Here is an 18,407-nt window from a genome sequence, read left to right as displayed (position 1 = left end):
CAACCCAACACTATACCACAACTTCTCGGTTCAACTAGACTCGTCATCCATAACTTCATCAAGGTCAGCCAGGAACCTTGGAGTTGTAATTGATGATGAATTGAACTTCACAGACCACAATGCTAGAACTGCCCGGTCATGTAGATTTGCCTTGTACAACATTAGGAGGATCAGGCCCTTCCTAACAGAGCATGCTCTTTGTCCAAGCGCTTGTTATATCCAGACTGGACTATTGTAATGCTCTCCTGGCTGGTCTTTCAGCTTGCTCTGTCAAACCAGAGTGGTCTTTAACAAGCTGAAGAGGGCACACATCACTCCTCTCCTCACAAAATTAGACTGGTTGCCAGTTGCCGCTCGCATTAAATTCAAGTCACTGACATTTGTCTACAGAACAACCACTGGCTCTGCTCCCTCTTACCTAAACTAGCATTATTATCATAGCAAAATTAATGTTATTTATGTCTATGTGTTTGTTGTTTTTAATGTGCTTTAACATTTTACGTTGGAGGCATAACCAGTTTATCAGAAAATTTATCAGAAGAAAAGCTGATCTACAAATTAAATGTGATGAAATATAAAGAAGAAAAGCCAAAGGCCATATGCAGCACTGGCTCTTCATTTGGATCAGAATATATAATAAAATGCTCTTTTATTTTGTTTGGAGGCATGCATTATATAAAGAAAATGGTTATAATGAACTATTGGAAAATGGTGGCCTTGACTTCTTAGATTTACGTTCTAATATGTTCAAAACTAACTAGATTAGAAAACTTGTTAAATACCCAGGGTTCCTCAAAATCCAGTCCTGGAGGGCCAGTGCCCTGAGTTTAGTTCGAACCCTGATCAAACACACCTGAACAAGCTAGTCAAGGTCTTCAGAGTTACTAGAACATTGCAGGTAAGGGAAGTGGTTTGAGCTAAACTCTGCAGGACAGTGGCCTGGCCCTCCAGGACTGGATTTGAGGAACCCTGGATTTGATTAACTCCATTTGGAATGTTTGGAACTTTTCACCTCACAGATACTTCAAATAAAACATTTATTTAAAAAGGACTCTCCTCTTTGTAGATTGGTTTCAAAATGATATTGTACTGGTGGACCAGTCGTTTTAACACAGATGGTTTTCTCTTTACATATGAGGAGTTTATGAAACATTATAACGTCCCTCTAGTACCAGGGGAGTTTGTAAAGGCAATCCCTGCAGGTGTGCATGTGCATGCTATTTAATTCAACTCATGTTTATTTGTATAGCACTTTTAAAAATACACATCATTTGAAAGTTCATTTCAACATATTTAAACACCAAAGGAGACTGAATTATTAATCTTACACCCAAAAACTAATTTGAAGGTTAAACATGTTTACTTCTCATTCTCGCAATAATAACTGCTCAATAAGAGCCCTGTCCCAAAAGGTTATTGTTACACGACCAAATGTAATTGAGTCAATTTGTGGATGAGGTCACTTAGTAGTTATTTTATAACAAACAAGATAAAATAAGTCTCTTTTAGACTTACTCATAGAATATACCCTGCTAAACATTGTAAGCTTGTTAAATTTATAAAAATGTAGCTTTGCAGTTTGTGTCAAAAGAGCTATTTATTTGTTTTTGCACTATTCTGAGGTAACTTGACTTTATTATTTAAAATATTGATTATTGATTTTTTTTTCACAGTAGAAACTTGCTGTTGGGTCTCTATGCAAGTCAGAATGACAAAACAAATTAATACATATTTGATTAATTTTATTTTCTTATTGGCTAAATTACATATACATAAATACAAATTCTCAAAAAATGAACAATGATTTGTAATGTTTAAAAAAGATGTAATGATTTATGTTAAATCAATCTTGCCCTTAAAAAAAACAGAAAGATATTCAGACTGTACACGCATGCATTTCTTTTCAGGTTTTTGTATAATATTCTTTGTTTAATATTTGTACTTGTTTATGTGCATGTTATTAAATAAAATAAAATAAACTATATAAAAAAAAACTCAACACTAACTGAGCGCGGCCGTGCACTAGCTGTGACGTCAACAGTTAGGCGAAAACGAAACATTACCAAAAACGTGTCAGATATTGTTTAAAACTACAAATATACAAAAAACAAATATGAAATAAATGTTGCTGTAAAAACTGCTCTCTTAACTGCTTGTCTTTATTCCAGCTTCTCTTTCTGCTGGTTGTATAAAGCTTGTGGAGGATTGAGATGTTGTTTAAATTTGTTATGTTTAGTACATGTGTTTAGTACACAACAACGATGTACTAAACCGGAAAAGTTTTTCCTTTTTTGTTTTTCGAGTACAGATGGCAACGTTGCAGACAGCCCAAGTCTCCCAGAAGTTCTGGGAGTCTCCCACATATTGATAGCGACTCCCTGATGCCCGTAAATGAGTTCAAAGATCACGAAAATGACTAAAAACGCTGTATTCTGCTGCCAGGCCAGTAGTTGGCGATGTTACTCTGTAAAGAAACGTTTACAGACTGAACATGTAATCTTAATGTGCATAAAGTTTTGTAGTTTACATGGACACAATAATGTTATTGTTAAAACTTGCACTTTGAAACCCGTTTTCAAACGTTTGCGGTTTCAGGCCTGTGAAAATAATAAACGGCCGAAAGCATGAAGAGTTTTCTGTTTTTTACTGAAAACAGTGTTGTGTAAATGCCCCCTAAGTGATTAATTGTTCAGACTTCAGGCTACATTAAGTGAAACAGATGAAAATATGGTGCAAATCAACTGACCAGAACAAATTTGAAATGATCTTTGGATTGTTATACAACACTGAATATAAAAAAATAAAAAGATTTTATGTAGACAGAGAACCATAACAATCTCAGCCATGGGGGGTGAAATATATTTTATGAGCGGCTATTCATGAGAGCTTTTATTGCTCTTTATTACATGTTATTGGGTCATGTTCGGTGAGGACGCAGCATCGGGATGAATATGAACTTTAGGTTACTTACGTAACCCCGGTTCTCTGATAACATGAGTGAGGTATCTCACTATGGGAAACGCCTCTGGGCGTGACAGATCTGGAAGTACCAATCACACCACGTCTGTCAGTTGACAGACCAATCACGACAGTGATGCGGGAGTCCCACCTCCCCCATATTTACCGCTGCCTGTGGTCCCTACTTCATTCTCTGCATATCTCTTCACCGTGCACTGCAAGGTGGGACGTGTGGTGAGATACCTCACTCATGTTATCAGAGAACCGGGGTTACGTAAGTAACCTAAAGTTCTCTTTCAAACATTCGCTCGGTATCTCACTATGGGATATAGACAACTCCCGTATTGCAGATATGTTTTCCGAATCAGGCATGTCAACCAACACAGTGATGTATGCGACATAAATGAGTGTTTTTTTTTTTGTTTAAACACTTAAGACGGAATGGGCCAGTGATGGCTCAGTGACATCCAGTCTATAAAATCGGACAAATGTGGGAGGCGAAGCCCAACTTGCTGCTGCACATATGTCCTGAACTGAAACGCCCTTAAACAGTGCCCATGAGGTAGCCAAACCTCTGGTAGAATGAGCCCTCAGCCCTTCCAGAGGACAAAGACCCATGCCATTATAACCTAATATAATAGCTTCCACTACCCAGTGGGACAGGCGCTGACGCGAAATAGGTTTCCCTTTATGAGAATCAGGCCATGAAACAAATAACTGATTACTCTTCCTCAGCGCTTTTGTTCTGTCCACATAGTAACGCAACACACGGACAGGGCACAAGCAATGCAGCCGCGCATCCTCTGACGAGGAAAAAGGCTACGGATGGAAAGCCAGTAAATCCACCTGTTTACAGGCGAGAGCTGACTCGCTTTAGTGACAAACGCTGAATTTGTTTTGAGAGTTACTCTCGAGTAATCCATAGCGAACTGCATACAAGAGTTTAGAACCGACAAAGCGTGAAGTTCACTAACTCGCTTTGCGGTTGAAAGAGCCAATAATAAAACAGCCTTTAGCGAAAGGAGCTTTAATTCAACACTCTCAATAAGGTCAAAGGGGGGCTGAGATAGTGCATTAAGCACCACAGACAGATCCCACGGCGGAATCAATGGCTTTGAAACCCTGTTCAGACGCCGTGCACCTCTCATAAACCTGCATACAAGCGGCTGTTGACCTACAGTGTTTCTGTCAACCCCCACCTGACAAGCAGAAATTGCGGCAAGATAAACTTTAACAGTTGAAAAGGCTCTGCCCTTATCCAAAAGTTCCTGCAGAAAACATTACACATCCGCAACAGAACAGAGAAAAGGAACAATGTGTCTGAGAGCGCACCATCGCTCGAACACAGTTAATTTCCGATCATATGCAGAGCGCGTTGAAGCTGCTTGTGCGTTCTGAATTGTTTCAATCACGTTTGGAGGCAAACCCGTCGCACTCAAGTTTAACCTCTCACAGGCCAGGCCCAAAGAGCCACCTTGTCTGGGGCTGGGTGAAAAATCTCCCCGCGCGCTTGTGAGAGAAGGTCCCTGCGCAACGGGAGAGGCCAAGGCTGGTCGCAAAGGAGTTGAATTATCTCCGTCAACCACAACTTCCCTTGCCAGTTCGGGGCAATCATTATGACTGAGTGACCGTACTCTCTTACCCTTCTTAAAGTTGGAAAAATCAGACTCAGTGGAGGAAACTTGTACAGTAGTGCGTTTGGCCACGGGTGCGCCAGAACATCCACACCCATAGGCGCACCGTCTCTCTCGCCAGAGAGAAGAATAGAGGACACTGAGTGTTTTCGTGTGAGGCGAAGAGATCTACGGCAGCTCAAATTTTTGTTTTTGTGTGTGTTTATATTTTTGAAAAATGCTGTGCCCTCGGCCCACTGCCTGGATGCACAGGGAACGTGTTTATTATTTTCACAGCACACATATCTTTCAGAAAACAGCGCTCTGCCCTCTGTTGTAACCCCGTGGGTGGAGGGAGGGTAACTTCTGTGAGGCACTGGGGGAACTGATGCAAACTTCACAACTGAACTGGTCATTGGGTAATTTTTTCTGTGAACAATTCCCGTGTCCGACGCCTTCTCTTGGCGGGAGAGGGAGAAAATGACTGCTCTCTTTGAGGGAGGATAACAACAGATACTCCGTGAGTGCTGTTGCTCATCCCTTTTTCCTGAACATAATGGAGTGTTAGGTTGCTCGCCGTTTGTTCCCTCCCTGACGGTTTGCTGGTTGGTGTCTAGCTGCAGCCGCTGCGAAGGAAGGTTTTCCCCTCGGCTGGGGTTGCTTAGACGGTGGCTCAGCCTGCTGAGGTTGAGAAGGTCTAGAGCCTCTGAAGTCTGGCCGACCACTCTGCTGGGGGGCTTCAAACCTGGAACGAGGTGGTTGAGAAACCCTAACGGTGGGTCTGCGAGGAAGGCAAGTTTGGAAAGCCTCACCCTCCTGCTTCTTTAGATCACACCGCTGTCGCATAGCAGTGACGGATGCCCCGAAAAGAGCTTTGGGCTCAACTGGAGCATCTAAGAAATCAGCTTTCTCTCTGTCTGACAGCCCTGAAAGAGAGGAGAGAGGTGGCATTAAGAGCCCTCACTGCCAGTTCAGAAGACCGATAAATCTTCTGAAATACTAAGGCTGTTAGACGCTCAGTGCGTCCTGGCAGTGAAGCTGAAGCCGAGGAAAAAGCTGTCCTGCGGTTAGGATGGAGATGATGTGCAACCGACAGCTCGACAGTAGGGGAATTTGACACCCCCAACTTCTCCATTTTATCCACATCCAGCCTAGAAAAACCCTTTACGGGAACCCTGTGTGAAAAGGGCTTATCCCAGAAACGTTTCATTTCTGAAACGCGGGGACCGCTGGAATGAGCTGTTTAGCTGGTGGGGCACGTGATGGCAGTCTCTCGTGTCTTCGTCATCCTCCTCACCATCGTCCTCCAACAGACGAGCGATAGCCTCGGCGTCCTCCTCTCTTATATCCGTAAAGGATCCAAAGAGGGGAGGTAGTTGGGGGGTTTATGAATCCATAAATTCGCCCCAGCTGCATGATGCAGCAGGCTGTTTAGTCTCCTCCGCGGGCGGTGGAGAAAAGCAGGGATCTCCCTTGTTAGTGGCCGCGACTCGCACTCTTCTCTCTAGCACCCTCGACGGGAAGAGAGAACAGCGAGGACAGCCCTCACTGTCCTCACTCCGAGGGCTGCCTGAGCGTGTCTAACCCCCAGGCATGCGATGCACAGAGGATGAGGATCCTTGCCTGAAATCATAGAACCGCACGCACACGGATGTGAAGTTTCTGCTTTCGGGCCGCCGCTTGCAGAACTAGCAGATGCCATACTAATTACCGTATCCAAGTTCACCACAACGTGCAACTCAGAAACAAGGAATATGTAAGAGAATTCGCCGTAACACGTTAATTCTCGTAGTATATCAGAATCAATAAAATCACCGTTACAGTGGAAAAAGACCCGCTAACAAAACAGCTGCATTCGGCGACAGGCTTGTCTTAGAACAGTTAAACAACTATTTTGAAGACAGGTCCTACTGAATGATAGCTTCCAATTTTGATCTTCATGGGGAAGAGATCGAAGAATGAAGTAGGGACCACAGGCAGCGGTATATATGAGGAGGTGGGACTCCCGCATCACTGTCGTGATTGGTCTGTCAACTGACAGACGTGGTGTGATCTGTACTTCCAGATCTGTCACGCCCAGAGGCGTTTCCCATAGTGAGATACCGAGCGAATGTTTGAAAGAGAACATAAATTACCTAATGTGATTTCGAACATGCGCTTTTTGAATGACCAAGCAGAGAACCCAGATAAGTGAAACTCTTTCCACATGAATGACATTGATACGGCTTCACTCCAGTGTGGATCCTCTCATGTATTTTCAGATATTCTGGCCGCTTGAATCTCTTGCCACATTGCGAACACTCATAAGGCTTTTCTACAGTGTGTACTGACTGGTGCAGTTTCAGTTCAGAATCTCTAATGAAGGACTTTCCACACTTTGAGCAAATATGATCCCTCACGCCGCTGTGTCTTTTCAGATGTATTTTTAAATTACCCATCTGTCTAAAACCCTTTCCACACAAAGAACACACATGAGGCTTCTCGTTCGTATGGAGTTTCACGTGGTCCTTCAGGGCATCTGCCCTAAAAAACCTTTTACCGCACTGATCACAGTTATAAGGTCTTTCTCTAGTGTGCGTACGCAGATGTACTTTAAAAACACCAGCCTTTCTGAAACTCTTCCCGCACTGTTCACACGTGTACAGATTTTCTCCAGTGTGGATTTTGATGTGATCCTGAAGGCTTGGTTTTCGTCTGAAACTCTTCCCGCACTCGTCACATTTTTGCGGCTTCTCTCCAGTGTGGATTTTCATGTGTTCATTAAGGGTTACTTTTAGTTTGAATTTCTTTCCACACTGATCACATGTGTGCGGCCTTTCCCCAGTGTGGACTTTCATGTGTTCGTTCAGGTTTCCTTTATGTGTGAAACTCTTCCCGCATCCATCACACGTGTACGGCCTCTCTCCAGTGTGGATTTTCATGTGTTCGTTCAGGTTTCCCTTTTGAGAGAAACTCTTCCCGCACTGATCACATGTGTGTGGCTTCTCTACAGTGTGAATTTTCAGATGATCATTAAGGTTTCCTTTTTGTGGGAAACTCTTCCCGCACTGATCACACATCTGTGGTTTTTCTGCGGTGTGGATCTTCATGTGTTCAGTAAGGTTTCCTTTAATTGTGAAACTCTTCCCGCACTGATCACATGTGTGTGGCAATCTATGCAATCTTGCGTGAAAACTAAGATTTTGTTCGCATGAGAAACTCTTTCCACACTGAGGGCAGGTGAAACAGTTTTGGGTTTTTCCTTCTAATAAATCACTTAAAGACGTTTCTTCGGTTTTGACATGATGATGTTTCTCCGTCGCTTCAGCCAGTTCTTCAATCTCCTTATTCACTTCCATCAGGTCTAATATGAAAGTGAAAGTACAATAAGTGCCTACAGTTTGATTTTCAGTAAATCATAAAAAAATCTCAAATTAGAAGCAATTTTAAAGCAACTGTTTTCAATGAGTCAAAACAACAGTACCTGTTCATCTTAGCCTTTATTTTTTATGTTTTTGCTTTTTAGAGGTACAAGTTATGTCATCAGTGACATCTGCTCTCATAAAATTAATGCCTTTAACAGGTACCAATAAACCTCAAACCATTGTATTCATTATATCATATCTCTTATGATTTTCTAACTGCAAAATCTGGTAAACTGCTTGAAGTTTTATAACTTAACTGAAGAGTCAAGAATAAACACCAACCTATTTGTTCTTCAATATCCTCCTGTTTTATTCTGCAGGATTCAGGATCATTTATGTTCTCCATGTTCTTTCATAAACTTTTCTTCACTTGTAGGCTGAGTGGAATATTCCAGCATTTATTGGTGAATTTCTGTGGGAGGAGTAGATCTGAAAAAATAATAAAATATGTTATTAAATTGATGCTTTTAGTAATCCACACTGTCACATTTTAAGCATGTTTTGTGTTCATCGATCCAACTATTGAAATGTAAATTCATTTTGTTTGCTTTAAAACATATTCACATATTGTAATTTAGCTGAGTTTTTGTTAATTGTTTTTATTGTTAAAAACATTAAATGTGGTTTATAACAGACCTTATAGTTTGTCTCAATCTATGGACATCAATCAAATGAACTGTAAGTCAATTTACATGTGACCTGTCGACATCAGCATGACAAATGAAGTAAAAATGGGGACTTTTGACATGAAATAAATAGCTTTTTCAACGGCTCTGTTAATAGATACTCCCAAAACAAGCCTTTAGGGTGTGAGATGTTGTTTAAATTTGTTATGTTTAGTACATGTGTTAAGTACACAACAACGATGCACTAAAATGGAAACATTTTTCCTTTTTTGTTTTTCGAGTACAGATGGCAACGTTGTCAAAATGATCCCCATGCCGCCCCCGGTGACCGGTCCTAGTATAGGTCATAAAACCCGCCTCCCCATGTTATTCAACGGGACGTGAGACCAACTAAACAATTAAATTACACTTCACATATCTTTTTTCCAAAGATAGTTTCTGTCATTTACTTTAGTTTTCATCACGCTGATGTAATTTCAAGTGCTTGTTTTTAAAATAAGTTTGTTTTTAGTTAGTTATTTGATGCTATAAAAACGGCTCTGTGGCGTCATGATTGACAGCTGTGATTGACAGGTTCTCTGAGCGAAGTGGTCACTGAAGCACCAAAAGACTGTTTTTTGGGATCTTCTGAGGACTGAGGAGATTGGAGCTTTAAATTTAAAATCTAAATTTCTATAATTAATTATTTCACACCGACATAATGCGTGTGCTTGCGATTGATTCAGCGAGAGTGGGGGTGGGGCCTTGATTTCACGGCTTTACTTCCTGCTCACTACTGCGCATGTCTGGTCCCGAGATCGCAACTGCGCAGACTCAAGTCCCAAGATGTCAGCGCCATATCGGGACACTGGTGGCTTCACTTCTCGCCAATGGAAGAGAGCGAAGGGGTTTCGTCCATCTTTTTTTTACAGTCTGGTTGCAATATTAGAACTAAAAACAAGGACACACTCATGGGTATTAATCACGTCACTGGATACTTGCCAGCTAATAAGTAAATAATTATTACCTTACAATTCAACTGTTTTCAAATCCACATCGCTGTTTAGTGGTCGTGAGATCAAGACCGATTTGCTCTAGACTGCTATGTATCAGACAATGACTGTCCAGGCAGCGTTTGTACACGAAGACACCTCACAAAACTGATTTCAGACAGACTTCTGAGGCAGCGTAACGGTTTATTGATCTAAAGCAAAATAGAGCGAGCTTTGGTGAAAACTAAGAGAATATTTAACTAATGCAATAGTCATTTCTTGCAAGAAAGTGGAAACGTTGATCAAAAACGTACATTTACACAAAATGACGATCAGCCACAACTTTTAGACGCTATCTTTATTTTTCTAGCTCAACTGTCACAGAATGTAAAGCACAGGATTGTGGGATATCAAAGGCAGGGAAGGATACATCTATGCTGCCTTCAATCGATCAGATGAAGGAATCTCAGGAGACTGGGAGTGAAGCTAACATGCCTTGATGCCTTCTGTAAGCAATTGTAGTCTGCCTCGACCCAGATTCCACTCCAAAATATATCTTACAATGAGCTCACCACCCAAAAGACTTAATTATCATAGAGATGAAGGAAGTGAATATTATTGTTTATTCACCATTTGGGTTGATCACATTCTGAGCAAATGGTCCTCATCAATTGTAGAATGGGAATGGGACACAGAGAACTTTCTCAGACAATGGGGTGTCTCAACTTCATTAACATACAGAACAGACCACAACTGTTATAACACGAGCAACTTCATTTACAGTGGTAAACTGTAACAGGATAAAAGGTTTGAGATTTGGATGTTACGCTGCACCTACATGTCTACTAACTCTCATTCACCCTCCGCCTATGTCACCACAATGAGAAATCACATGAAATCTGAGCACCAGTCGAATAAGGAAAGACAGCCGTCCATCACTGCGGGTAAACTCAGCTGGACCCCGAGTGAGCCGAGATCATGACTTATCAGATAGCAAAATTATCTCGAGACATATGCTTCAAGTTCCGTTGAGGGAGACCGATTTAAGAACAAAAACACAAAGTGCTGTTAGAAACGTCACTTAGCACACCGTTATCTGTGTCTCTGCACCGTCTGTCAGCGCAGCGCGTTCTCAGTTGAGCATGTGGATATATTATTGTTTTTCTCAACATGAACATGAAAAATTATATGCTGACTCGAGTGTATATGTACAGTCTGTACAATAATTGGCGCAGTCTGCTTTATTAGCGTACATTGCCTAATTGTAAGCTTGTTCAAAATTTATGGCAAAAAATAGATTAAAAAAAAATCGTCTTTCTTGTTAAACGTCATTTAAATTAAAATATTTGTTGTTTATGAGCCCAAATATTCAAATATATTATTTTTGGAAAATGCCCATCCCTAATTCAAATAATGTAAATGATAATGTTCAATGAATAGGTATTTTCAGACGTATCTACTGTAATCTACATCATCAGAAAATTATTTATCAGGAAGTTTACTAGGCACAGCAAGATTTTACTATAAAAAGGGTCTAGCGACACCTCTGCTAACAGGTAAAACTCTTCTACTCACTGTAGTCTGCTTTCACAGCCTCTTGAGTTCATAACCGTGCTCTTCCAAACTATTATTATGACTTTCAGGGATTCAAAAAAAAAGACTAATAAGTGATGGTGATGTTGAAGTGTGACTGTGGTGTAGTTTATAGTTTATAGCCAACCTTTAGGTTTTGACTTATGCCGAATAAGCCATAAAAGTTGGGTTCATTCGTGAAGATTACAATAAACAAAAAACGCAATAAACAAAACATGTTAGAATCATAAGCTTTTGTGAAGTCATCTATACCTTATTTTGTGCAATAACCAAAAGAGCCGATGTCGAGGGAACCAGGGTGATGCTGTATGACCGGCAGAACCGAGCACATTGCCCTGGGCAAAGCCAAATCATACACTCACAGCGTCACCTGCGGTGTCCCTCATGGCTCTGTGCTGGGCCCCACAGTTTTCTCCATTTACATGCTCCCCCTTGGCAAAATCATTAGCCATCGGCACACCACATCAGCTCCGCTTTTCCACCATCAACAGTATCACTTTCTCAAGCCAAAACATCGCCCTGTTTAGATCTGTCACCAATTTGGGTTTTAAAATGGACTCTCACCTCACCTTTGACACCCAAATCAAACACCTCTGTAAGACATCATTCTATCACCTCACAAACATCGCCAAACTCCGTCCAAAGATGCAGATGCAGAGAAGCTTGTCCATGCCCTTGTCTCCTCCAGGCTGGACTACTGTAATGCACTCCTCATCGGGATCTCTGGCAAAAGCATCCAGATGCTACAATACATCCAGAACAGCGCTGCCAGGATCCTGATGAGGGTGCGCAAGCATGATCACACCACCCCGATCCTGAAATCTCTTCACTGGCTCCCTGTCCCACTCAGAATTGAATATAAGGTTTGCCTCCTCACCCACCAGTGCATTCACGAGGAACTCCTCACCCACCAGACCAGCACACGCACCCTCCGGTCTGCAAACACAAACACCCTCTACTATGCCCCCAGAACCAAGCTCTGCAGCATGGGTGGTAGGGCCTTTTCACCGGCTGCCCCGAGGCTGTGGAATGCCCTCTCTCACCACCTGAGGGCCCCACAGACTACAGATGTTTTAAATTGAAACCTAAAGTCATATCTTTTTAAAAAAGCTTTTCACTGAATGTATTTTATAGATTTTCCTTTTAACTATTTTGATCTTAGTTATTACTATATGCTGTGTAGCACTTTGAGATTGCTGTAATGTAAAGTGCAATACAAATATAATTTATTATTATTATTATTATTATAACTTCCAGGTTGGCCCACAAAAATAAGTCATTACTGCAGCACCCCTATCACTCCATGGCCTTGACACTGCACTAATTATGAAATTAACTTCTAATTAACTGTAAACAATCAGCCAAACATTCACTCTATGGACACAATAATAATAATAATTTACAAAAACTGGGTACAATGAGATTTACAATACATCTGTTAAATTATTTATTAATCTTTGTTAATGTTAGTTAATAAAAAAACAGTTATTTGTTAATAGTTTACAGAGCATAAACGAATGTTAACAAATACAACTTTTGATTTTAATGCATTAGTAAATGTTGAAATTAACATTAACTAAGAATAATAAAAGCTGCACAAGTTATTCATGTTAACTCAATTAGTTAACTAATAAAACCTTGCCATAGATATTCTTCTTATATCATGTCACATTAAAGTACCAAAAGTTACGCTATTCTCTTGACGTCTGAAAAAAAGTACATACAATAAAATTTTACAGTTCATTCAGTCAAACTGACGGATAAGAATATTTGTAGCGCAAACGTACGATTTGCACTGATTTGTTTCAGTCTTTTTCATTTCAAAATGAAAGTGCCTCCCATAATTTAAAACACAGTAGGCTCGCCAGGAAAAAGGTGCATATTCCATTTTGAATTTATTGTAAAAAGTGATATGAAAACAAAAAATAAAATTACGAAAAAACGAATATGTGATGACGAACACGGTCGAATACGTGATAAATAAATCAAGACAAATTGAAGACAAATTACCAGAGGCAACACGGGCCGCCAGAAAATACGCACAAATAGCGCTGTACCAGTTGAAAACAATACAGAAATGATCCTGAACAAACTGTGTTTTTATAATTGTGTAAATAATATGATAAGCACTGTGAACTACTAACCTCAGCTCAGGGAAGTCTGTCACTGACGTCACATAAGGGGCGGGCGATAGTGGTGACGTCTTCTTCTTCCTCTGATTTGATTGGCGGTTGGCAACCAGCTTTAGAGGCGCGTTACCGCCACCCAGAGCCTGAGCCATATAGAGTGAGAGTTGCGACAACTCCATTGACTTCAACAAGCGTTGCCTGCCTTTGTTAACATATTTTCTGGCTAACTTTACCTTGGTTAAAGACAGTTTTGCAGTTGTTTTGAAGTATTTTTGTGTTCTTAAACGTGTATGTTATTTAAGGGTTATCACGTAATGTTCACTATGGTTTCACAAGGACAGGACACTTGCAGGAAACAGGTGATTGTCTTAAAAAGCCATTGCAAACAAGTAAAATTGCATTCATCTTAATGTTTACAATGCTTATGCACTTATTACTATATAAATTAATACATAATATATTTTATAGTCCTGTTATATCTTAAACCCCCCAAAATGTCAGGTTGTGCAACTGTCCGCACACATGAACAGACTAAAATACTAATTTAAATGGTGTTTTAAGATTAAAAAAATAAAAATGAAATTCTATGGCATCATTTTAACCGTTCATATAAACAAATTTTATACATTTCAGTAGATTTATAGCTGTTGAGATAATTGATAAACCTTTTGTCAAGCAATTTGCATGTCAGAATGGCACAACTGCAAACATGGCTCTCTTATTATTGTAATTACAGTGCATGATAATGCATTGTCCAGAGGAGCCTTAATGATCCTTTGTAGATCTCTATCAAATACTGTTAAAAACTTTCAAGTAGGAGTAGATTGGTACAATTTCAGGTGAATTTAAACACTTAAAAATGTTACAACTTAAACTTGTTTAAATACATTGTTCATGACACAAAAATATCCATTACATCAGTTTTGAAAAGATTTAAAAAACATTTATTTGTTTATTTGTCAATTACCTATATATATACCGGTATATAAACTTCTGCACTGATTTAGCACAAAGGGATTTATAAATGTCTAATAAACTGAACGTCAAGCATGTTGTCTGTCCTTTCCTCTATGTTGTTCTTGTACTGTCCGACACAGAGAGCAGAAATATGCTCAAGTCAGGAGCAATCTAAATAGAACTAAACACTTTGTGCTAATCATACTTAGGTGTATCTGCACTTTTTCACAAAGACCAACACTGGGAAGTTTGTTTATTAAAAATAAGGAGCAAGTAAAGTCTTGCAAAATCCAAGGATCTGAGACTGAAGGTGAGGGTACAGTGTCAGTGCAGGAGTCTTCAGGATCCACTGAATCCCCTCTGTGCTTCTTGTGTTGAAAGAGATAAAGGAAACAAAAACGGGATAAATTGTATATAGTAGTCAGTATATAATACAGTTATGGTATTTATAATACCCCATTTAGCCTAGTGTTATTTGATCTAGAAAATGGCTTGCTGACGTTTCAAGCATGGTTTTTAATCTTACTTATAAACGTCCATCTCCCTTTCCCATCAATACAAATACAAATCAGCTGAGCTGAAACATAATAGACAGGTAATAGTCAACAGAAACACAATGAATAAAAAACTCCAACCATAAGTTTTTGCTTATTCAAATATGAAATCTAAAATAAGGATTTTTGGAATGAAACCGATATTCTCATTTTATCAATTGCAACTATCACACTCCCCAATGTTATATTTAACCCCTGTTTAGAAGTCTTTCACTCTCATTACACAACAAAGTATAAACATTTATTAATAGAACGGGTTTAACCATTAATAGGCTGTTCGTGGTTTGTTATGCGGTATTAACTTTATCCAATTACCTTTATTTTACCTGATAACGTCCCCTAAAACTACTAATTTAAAGAGCAATAACCAACTAGCATGCTTTAATACATAAGTGAATTTGATTCAGATGTACTGATAATATACAATCTTATTCTTTAAACGTCTTAACTTTTAAAAGTGCATCACAAACGGTCTGTTCTGCTGTAGCTCTACCGCGCTGCTGCTACTTCCGGGAACTATTGAGAGGCTCCGCGAGCCGCCATTGCGGTAAAAAACGTTCCATTGAAGTCAATGGAGTTGTCGCAAATCTCACTCTATATGGCTCTGCCGCCACCTACCAAACTGGAGTGTGAAGCAGGAGAAATAAAGAAAGAAAGAAAGAAAGAAAGTTTACCTGAGTGTCTGATTTAGTCCGGTGTGCCCATAAATCCTTAACCGAGTAATGACTGCCTCTTCCTTTTGGTTCCTGCCCCACCACTTTACTAACCAACTTGTTTCTGGATATTATGTTTAACTGTATCCTTTATTTCCCAGTACTCTGGCCATTTTTCACCATGCATTTGTCTCTTTATAAGCACTTCCCCCCAGCTTTACTTAAAGGTACTTTGTGTAATATTTAGGAGGATCTGTTGATAGAAATGCAATATCATAAACATAACTATGTTTTCAGTGGTGTATAAAGACCTTACATAATGAACCGTTATATTTTTATTTCCTTAGAATGAGCATTTATCTACATACACCGCGGGTCCCCTTACATTGAAATGCGCCGACATGTTTCTACCGTAGCCCTAAACGGACAAACGTGTTTCATCACTATGTTGTTCTTCGTGCAAAGAAACTAGCTAAAGTCAGCGAATAAACTGACACAATGATGATGAACAAGTTACAATAACATTTGCAATTACAAATTGTTTTACTGAATAATTAAGTAAACCTAATTTCTTAAATTATCTTTGTAAAGAAACCTCATTGCTGAACTGGCTACTCTCTGCTGTATCAGACGACGACATCTTTTCCTGTCGACCACCGTAACTTCTGTTGGTTGCAATTTGCAACCTCACCACTAGATGCCGCTAACTGGGCAGGAATCCAAACATATAGTCAACTATCAAATCTTCTTTATGTAGTTGTGTAAGCAGGACGGGGGCGAGAGCCGCGGGTACGGAGCGAGGATGACAACGGTGGCCTCGAGTTTCTCTCGGAGGAGTTTTGGGAGGATAACAGGTGGAGTGACGACAGTGAAGGACGAGAAAGGACCAGGCCTGGACTTTACATTGTATTTCATTTATTTATGGCAGTTGTCCACCTATATTATGTAAACACAGACTTTTATTTTGGATGTGATTAATCTTTGCCCATGCACTAGATTTTTTAAATGTTTTTGAAACACTAAGACATGATTTCACTACTTTTCAGATAGTGAAAATGCATTTGAATATGTGTGAAGTTATAAATGATGGCACCCTAAAAAGGTCTCAGATGTATAAAACTAATTTTGGAAAAGGATTTTAGCCTTAAATATATATAAAATATAAAGTCATTTATTTTTTCTAGCTGTGATTTCATAATTAGTCCCATAGAGGGATAATTTAAAAAGCATTGCACTGACAGATTTTATTTGACTGGACAGTTGAAGATGTTCAGTTTCCCAAGGTGTAGAAATTATATTATGTTATATCTATGAGTGTTAAATTACGTAAATTATGCAAACAACTAATTGTAAACAACTGCAGCTAGTTATCTTATTAGATTGGGGGGTGGGAGTGAATCTGCTACATTGCTCCACGAGTGGCTCCTGAAATTGTTATGATTGACAGTGATAACCGTAGCAACGGACGGGACAAAACATTTGTCAAAATAGACCTGTGGATTAAGTGCTGTACTGTAAATGCAGACAAATAGACCTGCAGCAACATAGACCAGAAAAAGAAAACAAGTCTGTGTTGGCTGGGTACCTTTAGCAAAAGCACTCTTTTTTTACTTGTCCTTTTAAAAGCAATGTTTAAAAACAGGTCTATTTGATTTTTTATCAAAATCAAAATGTGAAAAGAACTAGCCTACATTAGGAACCACAAATGAGTGTCCTCTGCTGCCATCTACTGGTTATAATGGTAATGTCATTATGTTATTTTTATTTTAAAAGTCTTTGTTTTATTGTCTGGGGTCCAAACATCCAAGTGTGCACCAGAGACGAACGGCCCGCGATTGCACAGACCTCCTAAAAGAGTTCAGTTTAGTATGAAAAGTCTGCTTAATATGCTGGAATTTTTCAGATATCTGGAGAGGAGGAGGCATAGTTATACACCTCTCAACCATTTTACTCATTTAGAATACAGTATCAGTTAATTTATTTACCTTAATTTTTATTTGTGGAACAGATAATGCCCTAACAGACAGCCTAACTAGTGGTAGTTTTGTAATCTGGTTTAAAATGATATCAAATTGACCTACTTGACAAGAGAAAGTCTGCAAACAGTTTATCAGTATACATAAAGTTTGTGTATGTTTTTTTTACCACATTTTTTTAAATATTACATATGATGAGTGACACATAAGTGACGAAACTTCTGGTTTTATATATTTTTCTAAATTAAATAAATTATTTTGGCAACATATACCTGAAAAATTATGTTCTTTGTGTTGTTTTAATTTTGATAATCCATTTCATATTAAAATTGACAGAACCCCCACCACCACCTTTCAGACCACTGCTACACCCCTGAACATTAGTCTGAGACGATGGAGCTTCGGGTTAAAAACGCAGATGAACTCATAATCAATTGTCTCTGCAAGATCCCGTTAAAGAAATTATCTATATTATCTTAAGATTATCTTAAGATAATATTGAGGATGGGATGAACAGAAACTGACGAATTAAAGCTGTTTAATTTTAATTTTAACAAGCATTACGATGCACCTAGGGAGAGGGAAAACTTCCATTTAATCATTCTTTTAACTAAATAAAAAAGTATAGTGTGATAAGACATTCAGTATAATTATTATTGTTTTATATCGTAGAATAAATAATTTCATGCATCTTTGGAAGATGAATAGCTTTTGATTAGGTTGCCCACCTTTGTGCTGTTTTATGGAAACATTTTTTACAAATTATGGAAAAACATCATGCCTCTCTTTTTTTTTTTTGAACTTATTTTAACTTGAGCGCCATGTTTTTAGAACAAGCGCAATGGTCAAACACATCTGTCTAGCATGCGTTTACATGCTAGAAAACAATGAGAAAGCAGATCAGTGGAGATCTTTTCTGTGTGATTGGCTCCTAAGCTGTTTCACCCAAGAATATCACAATACGAAAGTAAAG

At 39.2% G+C, this 18,407-nt stretch overlaps 1 protein-coding gene across 1 annotated transcript; it reads right to left on the bottom strand.

Annotated features, from left to right (window-relative positions):
• Nucleotides 1-1,727: 1,727 nt before the first annotated feature.
• Nucleotides 1,728-8,909, bottom strand: LOC143750611 (uncharacterized). Its single transcript, XM_077243811.1, has 2 exons — nt 8,258-8,909; nt 1,728-7,914 (listed from the first exon to the last, which is right to left on the bottom strand). The coding sequence occupies exons 1-2, from the start codon at nt 8,319-8,321 to the stop codon at nt 6,707-6,709; spliced, it is 1,272 nt and encodes a 423-aa protein (XP_077099926.1). The 5' UTR covers nt 8,322-8,909; the 3' UTR covers nt 1,728-6,706.
• Nucleotides 8,910-18,407: the final 9,498 nt, after the last annotated feature.

This window comes from Siphateles boraxobius, unplaced genomic scaffold, assembly GCF_051911475.1.
Source record: "Siphateles boraxobius isolate OS27281-9 unplaced genomic scaffold, OSU_SipBor_1 1, whole genome shotgun sequence".
In the NCBI taxonomy this organism is placed as follows: Eukaryota; Metazoa; Chordata; class Actinopteri; order Cypriniformes; family Leuciscidae; genus Siphateles; species Siphateles boraxobius.
Note: the sequence above shows the minus strand (reverse complement) of the source record. Positions and strands in the feature narration are given on the sequence as shown.

What these genes read in the sequence shown, in the direction of transcription:
- LOC143750611 (XM_077243811.1), bottom strand. Translation starts at nt 8,321, where the DNA reads ATGGAGAACATAAATGATCCTGAATCCTGCAGAATAAAACAGGAGGAT. An exon ending in GGATATTGAAGAACAAATAG is followed by an intron (nt 7,915 to 8,257) that starts GTTGGTGTTTAT and finishes CTTTCATATTAG; the next exon opens with ACCTGATGGAAGTGAATAAG.